The 24,542-nt window shown below is 46.0% G+C and overlaps 2 protein-coding genes across 4 annotated transcripts; one reads left to right on the top strand and one right to left on the bottom strand.

Annotated features, from left to right (window-relative positions):
• The first annotated feature begins 13,722 nt into the window (after positions 1-13,722).
• Positions 13,723-18,887, top strand: LOC117857004 (disease resistance protein RGA4). 2 transcript variants are annotated; one of them, XM_034739471.2, is made up of 3 exons: positions 13,723-14,648; positions 14,877-17,012; positions 18,566-18,887. In XM_034739471.2, the coding sequence occupies exons 1-2, from the start codon at positions 13,849-13,851 to the stop codon at positions 16,993-16,995; spliced, it is 2,919 nt and encodes a 972-aa protein (XP_034595362.1). In that variant the 5' UTR covers positions 13,723-13,848; the 3' UTR covers positions 16,996-17,012; positions 18,566-18,887. The 2 variants fall into 2 exon arrangements, with proteins under 2 accessions (XP_034595362.1, XP_072149711.1); XM_072293610.1 differs by lacking the exon at positions 18,566-18,887 and adding an exon at positions 17,424-18,554.
• A 383-nt stretch (positions 18,888-19,270) lies between these two features.
• LOC117857005 (uncharacterized) lies at positions 19,271-24,497 on the bottom strand. Of its 2 annotated transcripts, none has more exons than XM_034739474.2 (3): positions 24,298-24,497; positions 22,540-22,611; positions 19,271-21,750 (listed from the first exon to the last, which is right to left on the bottom strand). In XM_034739474.2, exon 3 carries the CDS (start codon positions 21,474-21,476, stop codon positions 19,530-19,532), a length of 1,947 nt encoding a protein of 648 aa, XP_034595365.1. In that variant the 5' UTR covers positions 21,477-21,750; positions 22,540-22,611; positions 24,298-24,497; the 3' UTR covers positions 19,271-19,529. The 2 variants fall into 2 exon arrangements, with proteins under 2 accessions (XP_034595365.1, XP_034595366.1); XM_034739475.2 differs by having other exon boundaries at positions 19,271-21,747.
• Between the last annotated feature and the right edge of the window lie 45 nt (positions 24,498-24,542).

Below are 24,542 nucleotides of genomic sequence, written 5' to 3'. Positions count from 1 at the left end.
TTACCCCACCCATGATCTGGAATTTGCAGCCGTAGTGCATGCCCTCAAGATCTGGAGGCACTACTTGATCGGAAACAAGTGTGAGATTTACACTGACCACAAGAGCCTAAAATATATCTTCACCCAACCAGATCTGAATTTAAGGCAAAGGAGGTGGTTAGAGTTGGTTAAGGATTATAATCTGGAAATTCACTACCACCCCGGTAAGGCCAATGTGGTAGCGGATGCATTAAGCAGGAAATCCTATGGGCAGATCGGACCTAAGGACCCTCACTTACAGGAGGAAATGGCCCGATTAAATGTGCACATCATTCCTCAGAATACCAGCCGCAAGCTAAGTGTTCAGCCCACCCTGGAAGAAAGAATCCGAGAGGCCCAAGGCTCGGACCCGGACCTGGTGAGGATTCACAGGCAAACCGGAGAAAATAAAGCCCCAGACTTCAGAGTAGATGAAAAGGGAACCTTGTGGTACAAGGATAGGATTTGTGTACCCAAGGAAGGTGAATTCCGGCAAACCATCATGGATGAGGCCCATAACTCAGCCTATTCCATCCACCCGGGATCCACCAAGATGTACATGGACTTAAAGCAGAAGTACTGGTGGAACGGGATGAAAGCGGACATAGCCCAGTTCGTCGCTCATTGCGATATTTGCCAAAGGGTTAAGGCCGAACATCAGAAGCCAGCCGGGTTACTGCAACCACTACCCATTCCAGTTTGGAAATGGGACGAGATTGGCATGGATTTTGTGGTGGGATTGCCCAAGACTCAGAAAGGGAATGACTCCATATGGGTGATAGTGGACCGACTCACTAAAGTTGCCCACTACTTACCCGTACGGACCACCCATGGAAGAGAAAAGCTGGCTCGGCTCTATGTGGACAACATAGTGAAGCTGCATGGTGTGCCCAGCAGAATTGTTTCGGATAGAGGGACCCAATTCACCTCTAGATTCTGGAGGAGTCTTCATAAGGCTATGGGCACCAAACTGGACTTTAGTTCAACTTATCACCCCCAGACAGATGGCCAAACAGAGAGAGTAAATCAGATCATGGAAGACATGTTGAGGGCATGTGTCCTTACTTATGGCAAGGATTGGGAGCAGAGCCTACCATATGCAGAGTTCTCATACAACAACAGTTACCAAGCCAGCTTAGGCATGTCACCGTTTGAGGCCCTCTATGGAAGAAAATGCAGGACCCCGTTGATGTGGTCAGAAGTGGGAGAGCGCACCCTGGTAGGACCTGCCTTTATCAAGGAAGCAGAAGAGCGAGTAGCTGAAATACGAGAGAAGTTGAAAGCAGCACAGTCTAGACAGAAGAGCTACTCAGATAAAAGGAGACGAGAGTTGATTTTCAGTGAGGGGGACTTCGTGTACCTTAAGGTCTCTCCGATTCGAGGTACCAGAAGGTTCCAAGTGCAAGGGAAGCTGGCCCCTCGGTATATCGGACCATACAAGGTGCTAAGGAGAGTTGGAGCGGTAGCCTACCGTATTCAGCTGCCCGAAGAAATGTCGGATATCCACCCGGTATTTCATGTGTCCCAGCTAAGAAAATGCCTGAGAGTACCCGAAGAGCAAGTACCGGTGGAAACCATAGATTTGCAGAAAGATCTGCGATATTAGGAGGTACCCGTCAAGATTCTGGACACAGTCACCAGAAGGACAAGGAATTCAGCAGTACGGATTTGCAGAGTTCAATGGAGTAGGCATGGTGAGGAAGAAGCCACTTGGGAACGCGAGGATGCGTTAAAGAAGGAATTTCCCCATCTGTTCAGGACTCAGCCGAATCTCGAGGACGAGATTCAATTTAAGTGGGGTAGGTTTGTAACGCCCGTAAAATACACCCAGTTAAATCACCCGTTAAAAATACTTTCAAAAAATTTTTCCGACCGCCGAGCTCCGTCAAAACCTTTCCCTTCCGTCGGACCCGCCGTCCTGGCCCCGGCTCGTCAATTCCCCTTTTTCCGCTCCCCGTAATTTTCGCCGCGTGCCCGTCAAGTCTATCACCGCGCGCAGTCGAATCCCGCAATTTCCGCCATCTTTTTCCCCTCCCTTCCCTCTCCTTCTCTTCCTTCTTTCTTTTTCCTCCCCTTTCTTTCCCTTCTCCTTTTTCCTTCTCTTTCTTCCTCCTCTCCCTTTTCCCTTTTCTTCTCTCTCTTCTTTTACTTCCCTGGCACCCCCCCCACTTGCGCCAGGCGCTGGCGCACGCAGGCACGCGCGCCGAGGCACGCACGCGCACCGGGCCGCGCCGCGCCGCCCCGCCCCGCGCTGCGTCACGTCGCCCGTGCCACGCCCGCTCGCGCCTTGGCGTCTAGTGCTTGGCTCGGTGCGTCGCGTCGTGTCGCCGGTCACTGGTCGCCGCCCCTGTGGCCTCGTCGACCACGCCGCCACGCCATCCACGAGCTCCACCACTCCGGCACGCCACCGGCTAAAAGTCCGGCCGCCATCATTACCTCGGCCCTCGCCCGCCCGTGCGCCGCCTATAAAAGGGGGGAGCCGAGCCTTCACCTCCACACCTCACCACGAGCACCTTGCCTCCCTCCACCACCACCACCAGAGCGCCGACGGCCATCCTTCTCTCAACCTTCTGTTGCCTCCTCCAGGAAGAAGAAGGGGTAAATCCCTCTCCTCGCGATCCAACCCACCAATTTCCCTGATTCATGAACAAGTCCTCCCACCATTCCAAAAATAATTACAGATAGGCCCCTTCTCTCGCGGTTCAGTCCTAAACCCCGTATTAAAGCCCCTAATACTCCGTTAACCCATCATTTCATGCGCCAAATTTCCTCCAATCCACCCCAAATTCGACCACAGCCTCCTCTCATATATTTCCGCCGAGGCATATCAAAATTTCATGAAAATACCCTACCTACCTATTTTCCGTTCATGTTTCCTGTTCGGAGCTCATCGGGTAAAATCCTTTTCCCTTTTTATTTATTGTGTGCTCGTTTGTGTGTGCCGTAGATCGCGGAGTACCCGAGGAGGAGCGCGAGGAGGAGTTCGACCGCGAGCCCGAGCCCGAGGACCAGTACCGCGAGCAGGAGCTCCCGGAAGGCTTTGAGAACGACAAGTCCAATCTCACCCTTTGATGCATATTTAATACCCAGTTTTTTTTTAAGACACAACCTAGTGGCCTGTTTTATAAAATGCATATTATTTTATTGCAAGACATGGTTGGATAGCCACCCCTTGATTGTCATGATTATTCCTTGTGTCCCATATTTATCTCTAAATATGAGTTGCTCTGTTTAGATGATAAATACTGCTAGAATGCTTAGGAACTCATTATCTAAATTCAAACATGACTACACTTGTTTACTCGGAAAATAATGTGTGAGTATGCTTAACTGAGGAGTTGGGTTTTCGGGTGTAAAGAGAGGTGGTGGATGAGATGGATGGGTGTTTCTTGTGTGGAACGCCGGGTTGTTGGGCTCGTACCTCAGTGGTTGAGCAAAGTGGGAGATATCCATCTTGTCATAACTAAGGACCGAGTTGATGTGTCATCCTGCCTAATTCCATCATCGTACAACCACTCGACCGTTGTATGGGCAACGGCTTAGCATAAATCCCACTAGCTAAACTGCTAGGCTTCAGGTGTGCTGGTGAGCAACGGGAGGCCTTGGAAAAAGGACTAAGCTCTTGGTGACTTAGGTCCCGGTTTCGGCCCCGTGGATGGGTTGCTAACCACTTGAGCGCTTCCGTGTTGACTAGTCAGTGTTGGCTAAGGTGGGTAATGGCTTTGTTAGGATCCGTACCGACACTAAGGTGATCGCATTACGGTACCCTACTTGTGGGAAAAGTGTACAACCTCTGCAGAGTTAAAACCTATCCGGGTAGCCGTGTCCACGGCATTGGACGAGTTACGGCTCGGTCACACAACTAGCTTTTGGGGGTGACTGGTATTTTACTGCGTGTGTGGGTGTGTGGAATTTTGGAAGTGTCCGGCAGGTGTGCCGTGCGCTACGGCGGACGGGGAGTCCGGTAGCGATAAAACTTGGATCCTTTGTGTAGGATCAACCCCACTTGATATGTTGTTTACTAAAATGTTTTTCCTTAAATCTCTTTGAAATGGAACCCCGCATGTGTCTAAAAATTCAGCTTTACTGCAAATAAACCATAGCTTATTCCTTGATTATTCATATGCATATTCTTGTTGTATCCCCCTCCGTGGATGGGGTTGGACTTGCGGAGTACTTTTGTACTCACCCTTGTGTTGTTACTTCAGAGGAGGATCCGGACTTCGTCGCCGAGGACTTCGATTAGGAGGTTGCGTCTGCACCCAACGCTGCCTGCGGTGTTGGCCCTTTTTCAGGATGCTTCCGCTGACGCTTAGCTCCGATTGCAGCCCGGAGTCCGACTGGACTGCAACTTGGATTTGTGTTGTTATCGCTTTAGTCTTGCTTTGGGTGTGGCTTGCCCGCCCGCTCCTTCGGGAGCTGTACGGTTTCTGAACTATCTATTGAATAAATGTGTTATCAGCCTCCTGGGACTGATAAATTGGATCACATTTAGTCTCTACTTTGTGGGGACGCCTCACATCTCCACCGAGGAGATGGAGTCTGGCGCCCCTTCAAACTCCGAGTCCGTCACCACCTCCACAACACGAGCAAGCTTCGTGGCTTCGGACTCCATGGCCGCATTTGCGGCGTCAGCGAGGAAACAGCGTGCGCGGCGGTGGTGAGGAAGCAGCGTGCGCGGCAACAGCGACAAAGCGGCGCGGTTGAGGAAGAAAGTACGGAGGCTGCGCTATTAGTACTCACGCATGCAAGCGATTATGATCTAGTAGTGTCATATCAACAAAAGTGCTTTTGATTTCTTGAAGATGCATCAGAGGCCCTCCTAAGACCTCCAAGGCTAATTTCTAGTTTTAGCTCCTGTCACCCTTAGATGTGTTCTAAATTTGTTGTTGCTTGTTTGAGGCCCCGTGCTGAAAATGGAATAGTTTCCAACCTCTGCGACCGCACACAGTCTAGTTTTTACATAATTCTTAGCTTTCAAGCTGATCATAAATAAGAAAGGAAAATAGTACGCAAACAATAGGAGTAAATTAAAAAGCAAAGTCTATTATTACTTCTCCATCCATTATTAGCAAAGATAGCCAAGCCGGCCATTTCCAACGCCTTGCTTGCCAATGGATAGTCTCCCTTATATCCTCGTGCTGCAAAAGAGACCAATATCATAGCTAACCTACATAAAAAGAGGAAAATTGTTTTTTTTCAAAGACCAAATCATTACGCGTACACTAGATCGCCCATAACAGCCACCATCCCAACAAAAATCAATTTTTTATCTTTTTTTGTATGCCTATTAACCAATTTCCAAGCATACGAGATATTGATTTTCGTGAAGTTAACCCAGTAGCTATATTAACAACTCTCCAAATGGTTTTGGCATGATGACAATCAAAGAAGAGATGCTTAATTGTTTCATTTTGATCACAGAAGCAGCATTTTTGACTCCCAGTTCCTCTTAGCTAAATTATTCTTTATTAAAATAACACCTCATTGGAGATACCAAAGAAAAAATTTTATTTTAAGAGGAATCTTCAGCTTCCATATAAATTTATTATGGAAGAAACTATCCTGATTTATGAGATATTGATAATAGACCGAACACTAAATTACCATACCTATGCACCTTCAAACTTTCTATGCCTCCGAACCTTTATTGGCTTTGGGCCTATGCATTAAAAGGGACCCCCTTCCTTAGTTTGATATTTCCAACAATTTTCTATACTTTAGCTCAGTCAAGTTCATTTTAAAGAAAAATGAAGAAATTCAATGTACTTGGGCTAGACTTCAAGAATAAATAGTAACACCTGTATAAAGGGAGGGACGGCCAGACCTGTCCAATCCTTTTTATACCAGATGGAGACCCTTCGCTTTGCAGTAGGACATTTGCATGGATTTCAACTATGGAGGGATACGCACGGGCCATGGTTCATGCCGATGGACCATATGCAAAAGTATGAATAAGGTGGCTTAGTAATAATGGATCAAGAAGTCTGTGTGCAGCCATAAGTGATCTACATCATGTATTGTTGACACCGGTTTTTGACGAGAGTTAACGATAGAGGATAGGTCTCAAAAGCCGATGGAGTCAGAAAGAGATTCCAGAGCGTACGTGGCGACTCCACCAAATAAGGGAAAGTGTGGAAATTTATCTAGTAGATTTTTACAAATAATTGTAACGGTTGTGTCGTAACCAACTAGAATTTTGGTTTGCTCCAGAGTATAAATATAACCCTATGAGCATGGTAAAGAATAATCATCAATTCATCAGTACAAGTTCTTTTTCGACTTCATGCCACAAACCCTAGGAGTACGAGTAGAGTATCTTTCGACGAGTTCCCTCTGGCGAGCAGAGTTGCATCGGCTTCAACCTCCAGCGAGCTTGTAAATATCATCTTTATCGGTCATTACATTATCTGTATCAGAACTTTCTTGGTTCAGTCTGATATTCTGATCATCTTATGTTAAGGATAGTTATCGAATTTGTTTGATTTAATTAAGTTGAATCGCATCGATCTCTTAGTTGCTTCAAACGCTCAAAGTTATTGAGTTTGCTCAGGTCCGATTAGGGCTGTATCGTATCGATCTCCTAGTTATCATTAAGCGCTCACCAGTTATCTGATCGTATCGGCTAATTTGATCTTACATGCTCTAATTGTTTGATCCTAATTAGATCCGATAGATCTTTGCCCCTTGACCCTCGTATCATTAGCATTTGGATCCTTAGTGTTAGCCTACTGCTGTTGAGCCGATGCTATCTCAGTTTAGTCCGCGAGCCGATGGCTACGCGTGTGAGGCCTTGTTGCCACCTTCTAGTCTTTTAGGTTAATAAATCAAAGTTAATTCCCTGTGATGCCATACTATCTCGGTTAGGTCCAATTTATCGGCTCATGACATTAATTGGATCTGTTAATTTAAATGTCATGTGCGTGGTAGACAAGTTATCTGTTAATGGCTATGGTTTTAATCTTAAATCTATCTTAGCTCGGCTCATATAGCTGATGGCACATGCAATTAATATTCTTGTTTATTACATGTATCCTATGATTACATTCAAAGAATGTTTTAATTATGGTGTTTATTCAAAGTAACACCACTCGTGAGCTCGTGGGCTTTGTAGCCTATCGGCTGAATTTAACGTTTACCAAGCTTCTCCTTATCAATTGCAGGTCAAATTGACTAGCACGCTACACACCTTCGCGAGCCGATTGGAGCCTGTACTGGAGTTAAGAAGATCTTCCAGATCCTCACGTGTTGCCAACGCAAGAGCCTGAAGTCCAGATTTTGTGTCAACAAGGACTAATAGTACAGAATATGGTGTTGACCAAGTCAAGGGGTGGCAATGGCATCATCGAGTAGGTGGCATGTGCATGAAGCGTGAAAGATTTGAAGGCTTCGGGTTCTTGGTGGGGGGTTGGGCATGCTTCGACATCAGAAAAGGCTTTCCTAGGTCCTATATGGGTTTCTACAGTCTGAGCCTAAAAAATGTAGGCGTTGACGTGTTGTCCTATCAAGACAATGAAACGGGTGTGGGGCACATATGGTGTGCCAAGTGTGGCCAATAAGAAGGCATGTGGCATTATTTCATAGCCTGCATTCAGATGAAAAAAATTGTGAAGGTGGCATGTCCATTTGGTGCTCGAAAAAAAAACTAGTACAAAAATGGCCCAGCAAGGGTTGCTATGTAACATTAGGTTTAGGGTACTTTGGTCAACTTGCATGGACAATATGTATGGTGGATGGCTTTTTTGAAGTGTTGAAAGCAGGCTACTAATTTTTGTTTTGGTATTTAATGACAATATTTGTGTACTAACAATCTTATTGGAGATACGACTATAGGTTAGTCCTAGAGATGAATTGAGCTTCAATGAATGCTATTGTGCTATGGTGATAGTTTGGATGAAATCACATTGGAGAGCTCAAGGCAAAGGTAAAGGTAGGCTTTTCTATTTTATCGGTCAAAGATGTGCTTAGAGGATGATAATTGACCAGATTCACAAGCTAGATAGCCGTACTATCTAGAGGGGTCAATGGTAATTTGCTTGACGTTTCTATAGTGCTACTTTGCTCAAACAATTGCATTGCATGCGTATGGGTTAGTCTCGTTTGAAAAGGTGGAAAGAACGATGATAAAATGCATTTCGAAAATGGCTAACATGTAGTGTATGGTGGACATTCCACCTTGTAGAGGTGGACCATTATTTTACTTAGCCAAAATTTGAGTTTGTTCTATCATCCTAAAAAAGATGAACTGCGGATGGTACAACCATGGTGGACGAATGGTCCACTAGCTAATACTTCAAATTAGATAGAAAATGTGCGGATGGTACGACCATGGTGGACGGATGGTCCGCTAGCTAATACTTCAAATTAGATAGAAAATGTTCTTGTTCTGGCTCGATGTGAAGATGTAAGGGCATACGGTCCGGCCCGAGGGGCAGACGGTCCACCGCATCCATTTTAATTTGGACAAAATTTATCTTGGTTCTATGTGGAGAATGAACATGAACAGTGGACGATCCACCGGCTAATTGTGAAAGTTTGATAGAACCTTCCCTAGTTATTTGAGTGGGCCTGATTTGATCGGCGGATGGCTGGGTCCCTAGGGTGGATGGTCCGCCTGTAATCTGAAAGATAGACAAGTCCACAGCTGGTCTATGTGTTTGAATGTATGATTTGCGGAGAGTCCGGCCTATAAGGGTAGACGGTTCGCCTGACCTATAATGGATAGTTCTAATACACATTTATTGTGGATATAGTCATTGGGTTGTAATGGCAGACGGTTTGGTCTGGTAAAGGTGGATGCTCCATGAATGCCCTATTTTGAAGGGATTTGAATGTAATGTCTAGAATTCGAGGGTGGCTCTATATATAGCTCATATTCCCAGTCATGGATGAACTCTCTTGGCACTTTGGGAAGCTTTCTTGACATACTTGAGACATTCTTTCACTCACTTTTCTTAGAGATTGCATTCTTGTGGGATTGAGAGCATCCTAGTGCATTGAATCAATAGCTTGAGCTTTGTGGCACTAGGAAGTCTTCAAGCAAGCTTCATCATCTTGTTACTCTTGGAGGTTGTTGCCTCCTAGATGACTTGGAGGCTATTGAACCATTGAGCCCTTCAAGAAGATTGTGAAGGAGCCCCAGTTATTTTTGTGAGAGGTTCTTTTGCTCGCACTGCCGAAGCGGTGGAGAGCAACTCTAGTGGAATCGAGGCGTGGAGCAGTTCATTGATCCAAGCCAGCTCAAACATCAAGCGGAGTCTTGATAGAGGATCTGTTGGAACTTTGAATCCACCTCAAAGTGGATTAGGGGTGACTAGGAAGTCATCCACATCACGGGATAAAATTCTTCTCTCATGTTTGGTTATTTTTCTTGCTCAATTTCATTGTTGCAAATTTACTTTGAGCAATTACATTCCTAGAGATTGAATTGTACCTTGCACTCTAGGTTGCAAACCCTCACCTAGTTTAGAAAGAGTAAATTTAGAAATTTTCTTGTGTTACTAATTAAATTTATTTAGTGTTGTGATTTTAGCAGAAACCGCCTATTCACCACCCCCTCTAGTCGGTATCCTAGATCCTACAAGTGTGGCCAAGAATCCCACCCCAAATCTAACACCTTGCTGGAGGAGGTTGACATCGAGCTTATCCGCCTCCTCCTGCGCAAGCACACCGTGGGTTGAAAAAGGATCTTCTTTCTCTACTATATGTCAAGAGCAATAATGAGCAAGAATCTTCATCAATAACCCCATGCGCCAAAGGCACCTAGCTCGTCATCTTCACCTATCTAGTAAGCTTGTTCCCGTAGTTTCTTCCTCCACCCTTTTTTCAACCTAGGTTTTAGTCATGAACACCATATCTCACCAATGATAATCTAGAGCTTGGAACACTTAGGGAATGGCAATGTACCATGGTAGACATACCCTTCTCTCGCTTAGGAATCTCTAGGAACAAACCCCATGCAAAACTATTCACATCATAAGCAAACTTGAGATTGAGCCTCACCCATGTTGTTCGAGCTCTCATGTTTGAACCGCACTCATGTGGGATCTAGCATGCCGACTAGAGGGAGATGAATAGGCGATTTCAACTAAAATCACAATACCAAAAAAATTTAATTAGTAACGCAAGAGAATTCCTAATTCTACTCTTCTCAAACTAGGTGAGGGTTTGCAACCTAGCGTGACAAGATACAATTTAATCTTTAGGAATGTAAAACTCAAAGTAAATTGCAAAATTAACTTAAGCAAGAGAAATAATCAAACACTATAGATGAATTTTTCCTGTGGTGTCGATGACATGCTAGTCACCCTAATTCATGTTGAGGTAGATTCAGAGTTCCAACCACTTCTCTGTCAAAGCACCACTTGATAGGCTTGGATCAAAGAACTGCTCTACACCTCGATTCCACTAGAATTTCTCTCCACCACTCCAATGAGGTGAGAACAACAAATAAAAAACCTCTCACAAGAGTAAATGAGGCTCCTTCACAATCTTTTTGAAGGGCTCAATGATTCCACAACCTCCAAGCGATCTAGGAGGCGACAACCTCCAGGAGTAACAAGTCAATGATGAATCTTCCTTGAATACTCCCTACTATCATAAAACTCAAACTCTTGATCCAATACATTAGGATGCTCTCAATCTCACAAAGGTGCAACGCCAAAGAAAAATGAGTAAGAGAGGGAAGAAGGATGGATCAAGAATATGGAAGAAGTCTACGTAACCCCCTCAACCTATCATATGACATCCACATCACCTCCTCACTTGTAAAACTAGATATTGGTTTTGCCATTCACATAAATCCCTATAGTGGTTTTGCATAGTGGCATACCATGCTGGCATGGGCCCACTGGTCAGAGACCAACACTAAGTCCTCCTGCCCTTCCATCTATTTTTGTTTCACATACCCTCCCATGGTCCCACCTCCTTTGTCCCTCTCTACCACTAGGCTGCCGCACATCCCCATCCTCATGTCATCACCTGACCCTTCCTCATCCCCAGATTCCAGCATGCTACCTCCTATTCCAATCCTTCTCTTTACCGCTGCCGCTTGTGCCCAGCCGCAGCCGTGAAGGCGATGGTGGGATGGTGTCGTTGTAGCCTGCAACGTTGAGAGCTCCACACCCACAACTAAGCAACCGGAACAAGGAGGCATTAGTGCTTTCTCGCTTCGAGATGATGACCTAATCCCATGGCGAAGATGGTGCAGGAGCTAGCAGAGTACAAGCTTGTGATTCTGGGCAACCTGGGTGTGGATAAGACGACCATTATCACCCGCTTCATGTAGGACAAGTTTGATGACACCTACCATGTTCTTTCCTCTCCATCATGACTACTGAGAAGATCCATTTGTAGAAATCTCTTTTTCCAAGTACCAAAATTAGTTGTGCAAATCAATAGTTAGAACAAGTAGGATTAACAGATTGGTATCTTGGGCTTGATTCGGGTGCGCCTCAATCACAGACGCTACATGCATCCCTTCCTCGCCCACTGCGGGCAACAACGTCAGGCACACCGCCGGTGTTGGAAGTCCTTAGCCTATTATACAGATAAATCCGCAAGCACATGCATATTGATGTAGCTTTCACTAGGGAGTAAACCTGGGTATATCGAATCCATGGAAGGATAAGAGATATTAGCTCAAGAAACAAGTTCGACTGGAACAACAGGAGCAAAAAAGGGTGTACAGTAGAGGGTCTAACGTCAGCTAGCTAGCTAATTACCCAAATAATTTGTAGCTTATGGACTCGATCTACTTCAAGGTTCTTAAGAAAGCAACTACGGAAAGAAGTGAGAAAGGGGGTTGCTCACCCATACATAGTGGACTACAAAGGATGGACAGGAGTAACACCACCTGCCCCCTTACCCCATAGTTTCATGTGATAGGACACAATCCAACGTAACTAATCAAGTTTGAACACCATGCCTAAGAAATCTAGTCACTTACCCCTACCGTGTACTTAGCCAGAGAGCAATCGCAAATAAGTAGAACTTGCTACCTACACCGACAAGGGATCCCGCAGATTAGAAGGTAAGTAAAGCAAGAATCTAAAGTAAAGAGTAAGGCAAGCGAGTTACCGACGAGAGATGAGGAACATAACTCAATAAAGCTTCATTCCTCCAAGGCAATATAGTTGGAGATGAGCCGACATACTCAATGTTGTGTGTGAAGTGAGAGGTCTAGGAGGGTATTTATAGCTTTCAGGGGTCAGATGTTTGGCGGTAGTTGTGGCTGTTGGGTGACACACCTGCCAAGGGAGGAGTTGCGATGACAAAGGAGGGGGCCAGCCAGCCTAGGTTGTGTGCCACTGGGCACCGTCCTTCGTGTGGATGCTCCTAATTGCTACTAGATGGTAGTTGTTATTGCATCGTAGTGGGGATCTCTTGGAGCTAGACCACTTCACCCTTTTCTGCTCAAATTCGTCGGGTGAGTTCCTGAGATCAAATATTTACTAAAACTAGTGGAACTCATCAGCAGTCAAAATCGTACGAAATTGACTGCCAATAGCAGATATCCTTGCCGTGAGGGATGAAGTTGCAGCAGTCGCCAAGTTAAAGGTTGGTACCTCAGCACACCACTTGACTGCCCGACATCCCCACTACCGACGCACCACCCCGGCCACCACCTGCCTTCTTGCACTGTGCCGCTATCGCCATAGATATGTGCGGCTCCCACTGGGCTGCTGCTTTTCCCTCACCGTTGTGCGGCCACCTCCGCACCCTCTCGTGGCCATCGCCTGGCCATCTCATTGCTCCGCGCCGCAGCCACCAGCACTCCACTGCTACAGCCGCCTGCATAGCTACCGGCCACCAAGCTTAGCCGTTGGCCCAAGCGGTCGGATCTTGACACGGAGTCATCAGATCCGTCCTCCCTCGGTGTGGATCTAGCCCGTCGCGCTGCTGTTGACTCTATCCATCGGTGGGCACAAGCACGGGAGGAAGGGGCCTGCGCTCCCCTAGGAAGCCCACCTGCTAAGGGCTCTGCGGTCATTGTCCTCACAGCCGCACGGGCTTTCGGTGGCGGCGAGACGAGAGGATGGGACAAGGTGGGTGGTTGGATGGTTGTGCAGTTGCATGGGGCTTGGAGGTGTAACAACATGGGGAGTGTTGTGTCAGTTTAGTTGGTGGTAGGCAATGGAATCGTATATTCAACCATTCTATATTACCTATTTCAAAATTATTAATATAGTAAATCTAATCTAAAATATACATTTGCATTACCAACCGTGTATTGGTGTACGCGGTATCTAATATTTTGGCACAGGTTGATGGACTATTTTAAAAACCAATCATAGAGGGTTGACTTAGGGGGTTCGTGGTGGCAGGGGCAATGCAATGACTGGATCAGAAAGAATATTTGGGCCTGTTTGGATGACATGTCCTAAACTTTAGGACATGTCACAGTGGATGTTTAGATACTAATTAGGAGTATTAAATATAGGCTAGTTATAAAACTAATTACACAGATGGAGTCTAATTCGTGAGACGAATCTATTAAGCCTAATTAGTCAATGATTCGATAATGTGGTGCTACAGTAACCATTTGCTAATGATGGATTAATTAGATTTAATATATTCGTCTCGCGAATTAGTATAGGGTTCTGCAATTAGTTTTATAATTAGCTTATATTTACTTCTCCTAATTAGCGTCCGAACATACGGGGTGTCATCCAAACAGGCCCTGGCGTTTTGTTCCGTGTGATGGAGCCGCATACCTGGCTCCGTCCTCTCCGCCATGCCACGGCATCTCACCATTTTGTTCCACCCAAAAAATTCCTTGAGAAGGACGAAGCAGTATTGATCAATCAAAGCACCTGCAGCAGCGGCGGCATGGAGACTGCGCTGGTGAGCGCTGTCCTCAAGACGCTAGCGCCGAAGATCTTCGCGTTTCTACAAGGAAATCATGAGCTACGGCGGACCCTGGAGCATGAGATCCAGTACATCCGAAAGGAGCTCAACATGATCGCCGCTGCCATCGAGGACCACGAGCGGAGCTCGTGGGGGAATGGTCGTATCAGCGACGTGCAGAGGATCTGGATCCAAGGCGTGCGCGACTTGGCTTACAGCATCGAGGATAGCATCGACCGCTTCTTGCACCGCGTGACTCGTGAGCCCGGCGCGTCGTCGCTCCGTCAGAAAGGTCACCAGATGAAGACGATGTCCGTCCGCACCAAGTTCGCCGCCGAGATCCGGGAGCTCAGGAGGAAGTCAGAGGAGGCATCCAAGCTCAGAGAGCTTTATACCAGCGGCAGCCAATCCAGCACCTCGGAGGCATCTGCATCCACCTTCGTGGCATCTAACACGCTCACCCCCGCAGATGAGCTCGTGGGCATGGATGCGCCCCGGGATGAGGTTCTGGAGCTGATGCGGGAAGACGAAGACCAGCCAAATCGGCTCAAGGTGATATCCATTGTTGGCTTTGGTGGTTTAGGCAAGACTGTTCTTGCAAGACAAGTGTACGACAGTGTCGCCGTCGGCGAGGAATACGACTACAACCCACGGGTTTGGGTTCGTGCATCGCAGAAGGGCGCGGGGGATGTTCTCAAGGAGATCCTCCGGCAAGTTCAGGTTGGCATGCAAGTTCATGATGGCAGCTGTGATGACCTCGTCGAATGCCTCAAGTTCAAAAGGTAAGAAATTGACAACGCGTTCCCTTTGGACAGTTTGTTATTTTCTTCTGAACACATTAGTGGTAAATTGGCAATGGACGCATGGCTTTGCGCCCTCATTTCATCCTTTTCCCCTTTAATTTCATGGTAATAGTTCAGCTACAGTATGTTTACCTGCCCCCATTTGCTACTAATTATTATGTCAGAACTATGGCTGTCTAATTAAACATGTTCTCTTCTTTTCTCAAGGTTCTTCATTGTTATCGATGATATGCGGACAGAATACTGGAACACCATTAAAAACGCCTTCCCCAAAGACATGGGCGTGAGCAGCAGAGTGATCGTGACCACGGCTATTCACTCCATTGCAAACGCCTGCAGCGCCGATGGTGGCCATGTTTACGTCATGAGAACTCTTAACGACAAACAATCAAGGGAGTTATTCTTCAAACAAACCTCCTGGAAAGATTATGCACCTGCAGAGCAGGTCATGAAGAAATGTGATGGTCTACCCCTTGCTCTTGTTACCACCGCCCAGCTCTTGCTGAGCAAGTGCCAGATGACACCGGCAGGATGTGCAAATTTGTGCCGCTACATGGGCGAACATGTGGAGAACGAGGAGACATTGGCAAGGCTGAAGCATGTCCTTCTCCAAAACTACTCCAGCCTTCCTGGCCATGCTCTCAAGGCCTGCTTGCTATATTTGAGCATTTTCCCAAGTGGCCATCCGATCAAGAGGAAATGCCTGATAAGACGATGGTTAGCTGAAGGATTCGTCGAAGCAGACCATCGACGTAGTGCCATGGATGTTGCTACCGATAATTTCAAGGCGCTCACAGACCGGAGTATCATCAAGCCCATTGGTATCAGCAACAACACAGAGGCAAAGACATGCCAAACTCACGGCATGATGCTCGAGTTCATTCTGCAGAAGTCCATTCGTGAGAATTTCATCACGTCACTATATGATCAAGCTGGCCTACCGGATAAGATCCGCCGCCTTTCCTTACATCGCAAAGGTGCTACAAGGGACAAAATAAACTCAAACGTTGATTTTTCCCTTGTTCGATCTCTGACAATCTTCGGAGAAGCAGGTATGCATATTGTGGAATTTTCCAAATATGAGCTGCTGCGAGTCTTGGATCTAGAAGAATGCGAAGCCTTGAAGGATGAGCATGTCAAGAAGTTATCCAACCTGTTGATGCTCAGGTATCTAAGCCTCGGGGGCAACATTACAGCGCTTCCGAAAGAGATCTCAAATCTCAAGTTTCTGGAGACGCTCGACGTAAGAAGAGCGAAGACGCAGATTATTGCCATGCCCATAGAAGCCATAAAGCTTCCAAGTTTGATTCATCTGCTTGGGGTGTTTAGGCTCCCAGATGTACGCCAAGAAATGAGAAACCTACAGTCCTTCCTGTCAAAGAAAAGCAGCTTGGAGACGCTAGCAGGATTTGTCGCCGACCAGAGCACAGAGTTTCCGCAACTCATGAGACATATGACCAGATTGACGAAGCTGAAATTACGGTGCCTTTCCACTGCGGATGGCAGTAACAGCTGCTTCTCTCACCTTTCGAGCCCCATACAGGAGTTCATCCAGAGAGGCACCGACGTGAACGATGCTCCCACACTCTCCCTGAATTTCGAGGGATGCTCGCAAGACTTTCTGGATTTTAACCTGGAAGAGAACCCCTGCTACCTCAGCTCGCTGAAGCTACAGGGCGAGCTACGCAGCCTGCCTCTGTTCGTCACCAAGCTAGGCAGTGTCACTGAGCTGTGCCTTTCGTCCTCTGGTCAGCTGAGCGGGAATGTTCTTGCTGCACTGAGCAACGTGCGTTCCTTGCATTACCTCAAACTGATCACAAGTGAGCTGGACTTCGTCATAGAACAAGGGGAGCTCAAAGCCCTCCGGCGCCTATGCGTCGTGGTGCGATCCCTGACCCGCCTAGAGAACCAGGAGGGAGCTCTGCCACACCTCGAGTCGCTCTGGCTGCTGTGTAAAGATCTGAATGGCCTTTGTGGCGCAAGAATCGAGCGCCTCGGGCGTATTAAGGAGGTAGCTCTTGATGATGCAGTGAGTGAAGAAACAAGAAAGGAGTGGAAAGAAGCTGCAAAGAAGCATCCGAGGCGGCCTAGGATCTGCCTTGTCAAGACGAAAGAAGAGATTGATCAGGTGCAGATGGGAGGTCAGACTAGAGAGATTTCCCACACCCCCGCGGCAACATCTCCTGAAGCTGAAAATCAGATGCAGGTTGACAGTGGATCTGAGGCCTCTGTCGTGCACAGGAAACGGAAGGTTGGCGATCTCTGGTTTTTCAGTTCCAGGAAGGCTAATCCCCACTTGAGAGCAAGGACCGCGACACCTAGCTAGGCGGACGGCATAAATTGGTTAGTAGCCAACACATCTTCTCAATAATTGTGTGCTCGATTCGGTTTTTCTTTCCTCTTTTTTTGAAACGAACCTGGCAGGAGAGCTGCCGATTGTAGGAGAGCTGCCGATTATATTAAAAAGAAGGAATCCAGACTGGATAAATACAATGAATTAAAAATGAAATGACATGAGGCAAAATTGAGCCAGAAGAATAAAATAATATAAAGCAACACTATGAACTCAGTCGCAATCAGCATCGCACCATTAGAGCGGAGAGATGTTTCGCTCCCGCCATAATCCACACGGTGGCCTCGTCTTTGATCCTCTCAAAAATCATATTGACAGAAGACTCCTTGCTGTTAAATATTCTCATATTCCTTTCCCTCCAGATTGTCCTAATCAAAGTTCGCATGCCTCTCTTGGAGCAGGAATTTGCTCCTGCTCTCATCAACCACCAGTGGTGCAGCGTATCGGCCTGTTGCCAAGCCCTTGGGTGGATTGCTGGTGCCGATAACCAGTCCGCCACCATGGCCCAGATTCTTGTTGTAACCTGGCATTCGGCGAAAAGGTGTAGCGCCGATTCTTGTGATCTCCGACATAGTGGGCAGGTAGGTGGATTTGGCCATCCCCTTTTCTAAAGTCTGTCAGCAGTCCAAAGCGAATTTTGGATTGCGAGCCAGGAAAAGGTTTTGCAGTTCTAGGGGCCCATATTTTCCAAATCAAGCCGTCAAAGTTGGTGGATGCCGAACCAATGAACTGTGCGGCGTAAGCAGATTTTGCGGAGTAGTTACCATCTGCAGTAAGCTTCCAAGTGATTTCATCTTGGACACCCGGGCGTAGGGCTACCTATTGTACGACTTGCCACAGAAGGACGTATTCGGAAGTGTTGCACAGAGAAACTACTGTGGTGTATGTTGATGTCCCGGATCCAAGTTCGGTTGTGGAGCGCATCACGTAAACTCATGTTCTTTCTTTTTAAAATGGAGAAAATACTTGGCGCTATGTCCTTTGGCCTTTGGCCTTGAACCCAGGCGCTATTCCAGAAGGAAGTTTTTGCTCCATCGCCTACGACGATGCGTGTACATACCGCAAATAATTTTCTATCCGTGTTATTACACGGAACCTCGGAGCCTACCCAAAGCTTATCTTCTGCTTTCCACTCGTGCCACAGCCACTTGAGCCTCAGTCCTCTTGCAAACTTGGAGATGTTTAAAATACCTACTCCCCCAGTCTTGTCGGTCGGGCGGACCTTTGCCAATTCACTTTGCATTTTCCCCCTGTTAATGTCGCTGCCCCTGCCCAAAAGAACTTCTTGCGCTTTGCATCAATTTCCTTCATCACCTCTTTGGGGGCCTCCATTGCCGACAGGAGGTATACCGCCTGTGATGTTAATACTGATTTCGTGAGTGCTAGGCGGCCCGCCATAGTTTTTCTTTCCTCTTGTACCTACGCAATGACAAGAGGGGATTTCTATCAGATGCCTAGGAGATTTTAGCGCAATCTATTTCTTTAAGATGAACTGTTATGTTGCAGTTGTACGGGGATTGACATCTTTTGCTACTTGCTGTAGTTGCAGGGGCAGAACTGAGAGTGCTAATTTGGACCCAGAAGATGCTGCTTTGTGAAACGGGTGACCAAGAAGATGCTGAAGTGCAATTTTAGGGTCTACTAAAAATAAGTTCCTCTTACAGTTATGATTGAGTGTTGTGGCAGCAACATCCTGTTCTTGTTCTGGGAGACTCCAACCATATCAACTACATTCAAAAACCTTTAACATTAAGTGGGGGAACACGAGTTCGGTCCTACAATCTTTTTGTGTTCATGTGGCAACATTGAACATGTGTAGAGAATAAATTTTAGCTAGGTACTGCATGTACCTTATTGCTGCTTCATCCGTCAGCTTCCATATAATTTCACTATATTTTCAAAAGGTTACTTTATCAGGGAAGTCGATTAGAAATCAAAAGCTTATGGCCTGTTCATTATTACAAAATTTCAGTACTAAGCCTGAACACTTACACAATAGGGGACCAACAAAGCAAAGCCAAGCAAGAAGGGTCATGTATTTTCCAGTGAAGATTCTGGAAAATGCCTCTGGGAATGCAATCAACAATCATCACGAGCAGCGGGCGCTACATCTCTTCCTACCGGATTTGAGATGACAGGGCGAAGCACCAAAATAAAAGCTTCGCAGCAGAAAAAGCAGCTAAAAACACAAATTATTCAGACCGAAGCAAAAAAAAATCCCAATGGTAAAATCTAGTCCAAACAAGGCTACTAAAATACCGGATTGCATAAACACAAAGAACAACATTTCAGCAACAAGTAATTACAATAACAGACAATACATCAACCCCATGGTCTAAGAGCTACCCTCTTATTTTCATAGTACACGTCCTGGGTAGATCCTATCAAACCCGAACAAGAGCAACACAACTGGAGGAATCTGAAAGGCTGACTCAATCCACCACAGCACAAACTCTGGGAACTGATCAAAACTGCAGGCAGCCAATTTCTTGGAGAACCTGATACCATCACATCCACGCAATCTTGCCTAAAGCACAATTCTCTGAGCCACCAGCGCTTGTACTGCTTCCGCCCCGCGAAAGCAAAGCCAACAGCCCGCCACCATGGACTCTGCCCTCTGGCAGCGGATCATTGGTCATAGGCTGGGCCGGGGCAGAAGGATGAACAGCACCATTTCGAAGAGGACCACCAAGGATCGTCTCCTCATGTGGATCTCCCTTCACTGCAGCAACTTTCATCTCAGTAGGTTTGGCATTCATCGCAAACTGGTGGATAGCAGGACCTAATGTACCACCACCATGAACACAGTGGTCCTGGACTAAAGCGCTGTGAGCTGAGCAGAGACCAGTCTTGCTCCGAACAAACCTATCGCATTGCTGTACGCCAATACCAAAGGTCGCGTCTGCCTGACCCCATGAGCAGCGTTTACCTCCTCCATGAGCCTTACAGAAATCAGTGCTCCCCTGCGCACTCTTGGTGCAGCCCTCAGACTTGCATCTCTTGCCACCTCCATGGCGCACACAGTAATCTGTGCGCCCTCTAGCACTCTTAGTGCAGCCAGAGCTAGCACACCTTTTCCCACCACCGTGGGCAACACAATACTGAGTACCACCATGCACACTCTTTGGGCACACACTGCCACCCTGAAAGGCGCAGCGCTTGCCTCCGCCGTGGCCCTTGCAAAATGCAGTGCTACCTTCAGCCCCTCTGGTGCATCCCAAGAATGTGCAGCGCTTTCCTCCACCATGCGCCTTGCAGAACTTTGTGCTTCCCTGAGCACCTTTTGTGCAATCTGGAAACTGACACCGCCTTCCACCACCATGCGCGATGCAGAGACCAGAATGACCTTCTGCACTTTTGGTGCAGTTCTCCTTCTGACACCTTTTGCCACCACCATGCTTGATGCACAAGCCAGATTTTCCACGAGCAGCTCGGGAGCAACCTTCATGACTGCAGCGATGACCACCACCATGAGCTATGCAGTGGTCTGTGCGCCCTTCAGCACTCTTTGTACACCCAAGAAATTGGCATCTCCTGCCTCCACCATGGGCCTTGCAATAGATCGTCCTCCCTTCAGCGCCCTTCTGGCAACCAGGTTTCTGGCAACGCCTACCACCACCATGGGCTATGCAACGCCCTGATGCCCCTCTTGCTCCTTTCATACATCCTGGGAACTGACAGCTTTTAGTGTTACTGCTGCGCAATTGGGGATTAGTTGTCTCAGAAGTAGAGGCACCCGGACTTTTCACACTTGTAAACATAGCTGAAGATATAACAGGAGAAGGTGCAGAGGGATTGCCTTCATCAGTTTTCTTCGGAAATGGAAAGGAACATGTTGCTTCAGAAGCATATGATGACGAAACAACTGAATGATCAAAAATCCAATTACGCGGTACCGATCCTTCTCCTACAATGGCTGGGGAGGAGTTGGTCATTGGCATCTCCAAGCAATTTGGTGACATCATATTTGAATCAATGATAACTGATTCAGGCGAACCAGTAGATAAACTCAACTGAAGATCCAGTTTAGACGAGTTTGTCAATGGCGCATTTTTAACACCATGGGATTTCTGTTGGCAGGGTGCGATATCATTGCTAACATAAAACCCAAGGTTAAGACCAAGGTCTACTGATGACTCATCATCAATATCCTTCAACAAAGATGAAGACATTACACAAGCAGTGCCAGAACTTAGCTTGCTGTTATCAGAGGAACTTGGTGAGCAGCCTAGACCCAGAGTAAGTAAAGGGTTTCCAGTACCTTTCACTCCAGCCATGGCACCTTGCTTCCTTTTCGACGCTTTTGAGTTAGAAATAGAAAAGCTGGAATATGCTGTGGAATCTGGTGTGCTATCTTTGTGCAGAGCCGTATCTTCAGCTGTGCTCCAATAGCAGTAAGACTTCAAGGAGTTGATATCACTACCAAACTCAAGGTCTCGAGTAGTTTTGTCCATTCCAATTGAGGAACGTCAAATGCAAACCAACTAGAAAATGAAAAGAACCAATTGTCTTCTGGGTATCACAACTCATGACCCTACTACCATGTACTGGGTTAGAAAGTCAGGACTCCGAGCAACCTCCACTGACAAAACCAGCTACATCATCACGATCCATGTCTCGCCACTTTCTATGTATGAAAGGGTCTGATGAAGTTGTGAACTTAGCCTCAGTTTCTAGGTGAAAAGTCCCAGTTGTGGCATTCAGGCCAAATGAACTCTAATAATCCTGCTGGTCAATAAGAAAAATTCAGTCAATCACAATTACAAACTATGCAGCAAAAGGACTGGAAATATGAGATCTCCAACTAAAAGTTAACATCAAGGGATAAATAACAAAGGAAAATGATATCAGCATCCAAACAGAGCAAGAATCTAGTCAAATTAGAAATCATGGATTTCTGATTGATAGATCCTAGAACGATACCTGACTATTAGTGTTCAATAAGCAGTCAAATCCACTGCTCACTTATCTTCAAACAGAGTTGTTACATATAGAGAACCTTCAGAATAAAACTGATGCTAGTAAACCTATGAATATGCTGCCTCCCCTGATATTTCAATGCCCATTTGGACATTGCAGTCTGTATACTAGATGAGCTTGTATTCTTAACTCTAAGTCTAACGGTCTAACTACTATTTTTATGTAATCATACATTGCCAAAATATTATTGACCAATATAATTTAAGTGTTTTTATAACAACATTGCAAGTCTAACAGTACCACTTTCATGAAACCTTAAAATTGCAAAGATCAAATGCATATATGCCATGTCAAATGAGGAGAAAATAAATCTCCGCTGGTAGATGAACACGTAAAATTCGAGTTTGTAGCTATATCTTAGTCAATAGCAAGGATCTTGGAAAACCGTCCAGAGGGAAATTTAGCCTATACCTCAGGTTCATGTATAATAAGAATTCATGATTAAGAAACAATACATCTAATAATTTGCAGCAGCAAGACTAAAATCTTGTTAATTAGGAGTACGTAATTAAAGGTATCAAAGATTATGAATGGTACCAAATAAAGCAGGGCTCTATTCAGGTTGAACAACTTCAAATAACAGAAGGAACAAAGCCGGTATCAACAATCCTGCAAAAACATATCAGTCTTCATAAGATTTCGATTATCAAATAGAGAATTGAATTTGGAATCATATTAAGCATCAAACTTCTCTTGATCATCTATTTGTAGTCAACAAAAAACACGAATTGGCAAACTTGCTGGCCTTTTAAAACACAGAAATTATAGCCACATAAAAAAGAATAGCTCTATGCGACAGCAGATATCTAAGTCAAATTTCAGATACTAACCACAGCTAGTTACAAGAATACAGAAGTCCTAGGAACCGAGCTGTTTTTATTTTCAATTTGATACGTGTATTCTTTTTACACACAGAAATTATAAGCCACATAAAAAAAAGAATAGTTCTATGTGACAGCAAATATCTAAGTCAAATTTCAGATACTAACCACAGCTAATTGCAAGAGTACGGAAGTCCTAGGAACCTAACTGTTTCTATTTTCAATTTGATACTTATATTCTTTTTCAAGTAAATGCTCCAGTACACTTATCGAGAGTTTGGAAGTGCTTAGTAGACCACTAAACCTTAGCACTAGATGCCAGTATGCCACTAGCATCAGTGATATTGTACATATCATTTTGGCAAATCTGGAACAACATTTTATTGGTTAAAAAATATGCCATGCTAAAAGTTGTTAGAAAGGCCTGTACCCAATATTAAACCAAATATTTAAAAACAAGTAGGAATTGCTTGGAATTCATCACGCATTAAGTATTCCAATTATAAGATAATTAATCAGGAACTAACCAGTGTATTATCCATGAAAATTGAACAACTCACCAAAACTCCATATGTGATGGAATGTATTCTAGACCATATGGTACCAAAAGATGCATACGGATTTGCACTTAGCGTTTAGGAGAAAAACAGTACTGATTCTAACCGAATGTATATCCCCCTTGCCTAGAAAATGCAATATACAGACAAGCAAATGCTCACTTTATCCTATAATAACTACCGTAGGTACCATACTAATACAATTGTCCTCCGGCAAGCAAATGAGGAACACTTACAAAATGAGTGAGAGAAAGTCTCAAGTGAGAAGGTCTCCAGTTTCTTCACTAAGCTAACAAAAGCAACCCAACAAAGAGACGAATCTAGGGTAAAAAGCCGTCCAGAAATCAAATGAAATTCACGCGCCATACACCGATTGATCCTAGAAAAGCAATCTCAGCGACGAGAAAAGGGGCAGACCAACAAATTGATGGATGGTGAGACCTCCTACCACCAAATTGCGCAACCCGAACATAGGCTCACACAAAAGGGGGCAAAAAGCCGCATCACGCCGAAGGGAGCGGCATACAGACCATTCAACAAAAAAAAACAAGCAAAGACACCAGAATTCCTTTTTTATTAAGAAAAACTTGCCAATCGAACCCAGAAGAACTGTGAGAGTTCTAGGTCCGCAAAATCACAGGATGGAAAACCGAAATCGAAAATCTCGCTTCGTTTTGCACTGAACAGACGGCCAGAAACAGTGATTTTTTTTTCACAAAAACAAACAGTGATTCTTTCGGCAAGGAATGAACCCACAAGCGCCCGAAACGGCCTATACCTATACGCGCAGATTCGAGACCGCAACCGACGCAAGCTCCTACGCCGCGGCGGCCCAGCACCGCACCGAACGGCCGAAACAACACACAATCGACAGCGTGCGGAGAAGAGAGCGAGAGAGAATTGGACAGCCGACGCACCTGGACTGGACGGCGGGAGAGGCGAGCGGCCCCGGGCACGATCCAAATCGCGCGGCGGCCGAGTCGCTAGGGTTTTTGAGGAGGGAGGCCGTTGCGCGCGGGAGGAGGCGAGAGGCGCGCCGCCGCGAACAGCGCCCACGGCTCTGTAGGAAGGAGAGGCAGGGAAGCGGTCGTGGGAAGAGGAGGAGAAAAACCGAGAACGCAAGCGGGGGCGCTAAAAAAGGCAAATCGCTGAGGCCACACCG

This window comes from Setaria viridis, chromosome 5 (genome assembly GCF_005286985.2).
Source record: "Setaria viridis chromosome 5, Setaria_viridis_v4.0, whole genome shotgun sequence".
Classification (NCBI taxonomy): Eukaryota; Viridiplantae; Streptophyta; class Magnoliopsida; order Poales; family Poaceae; genus Setaria; species Setaria viridis.
This window is presented reverse-complemented; position numbering and strand designations above follow the sequence as displayed.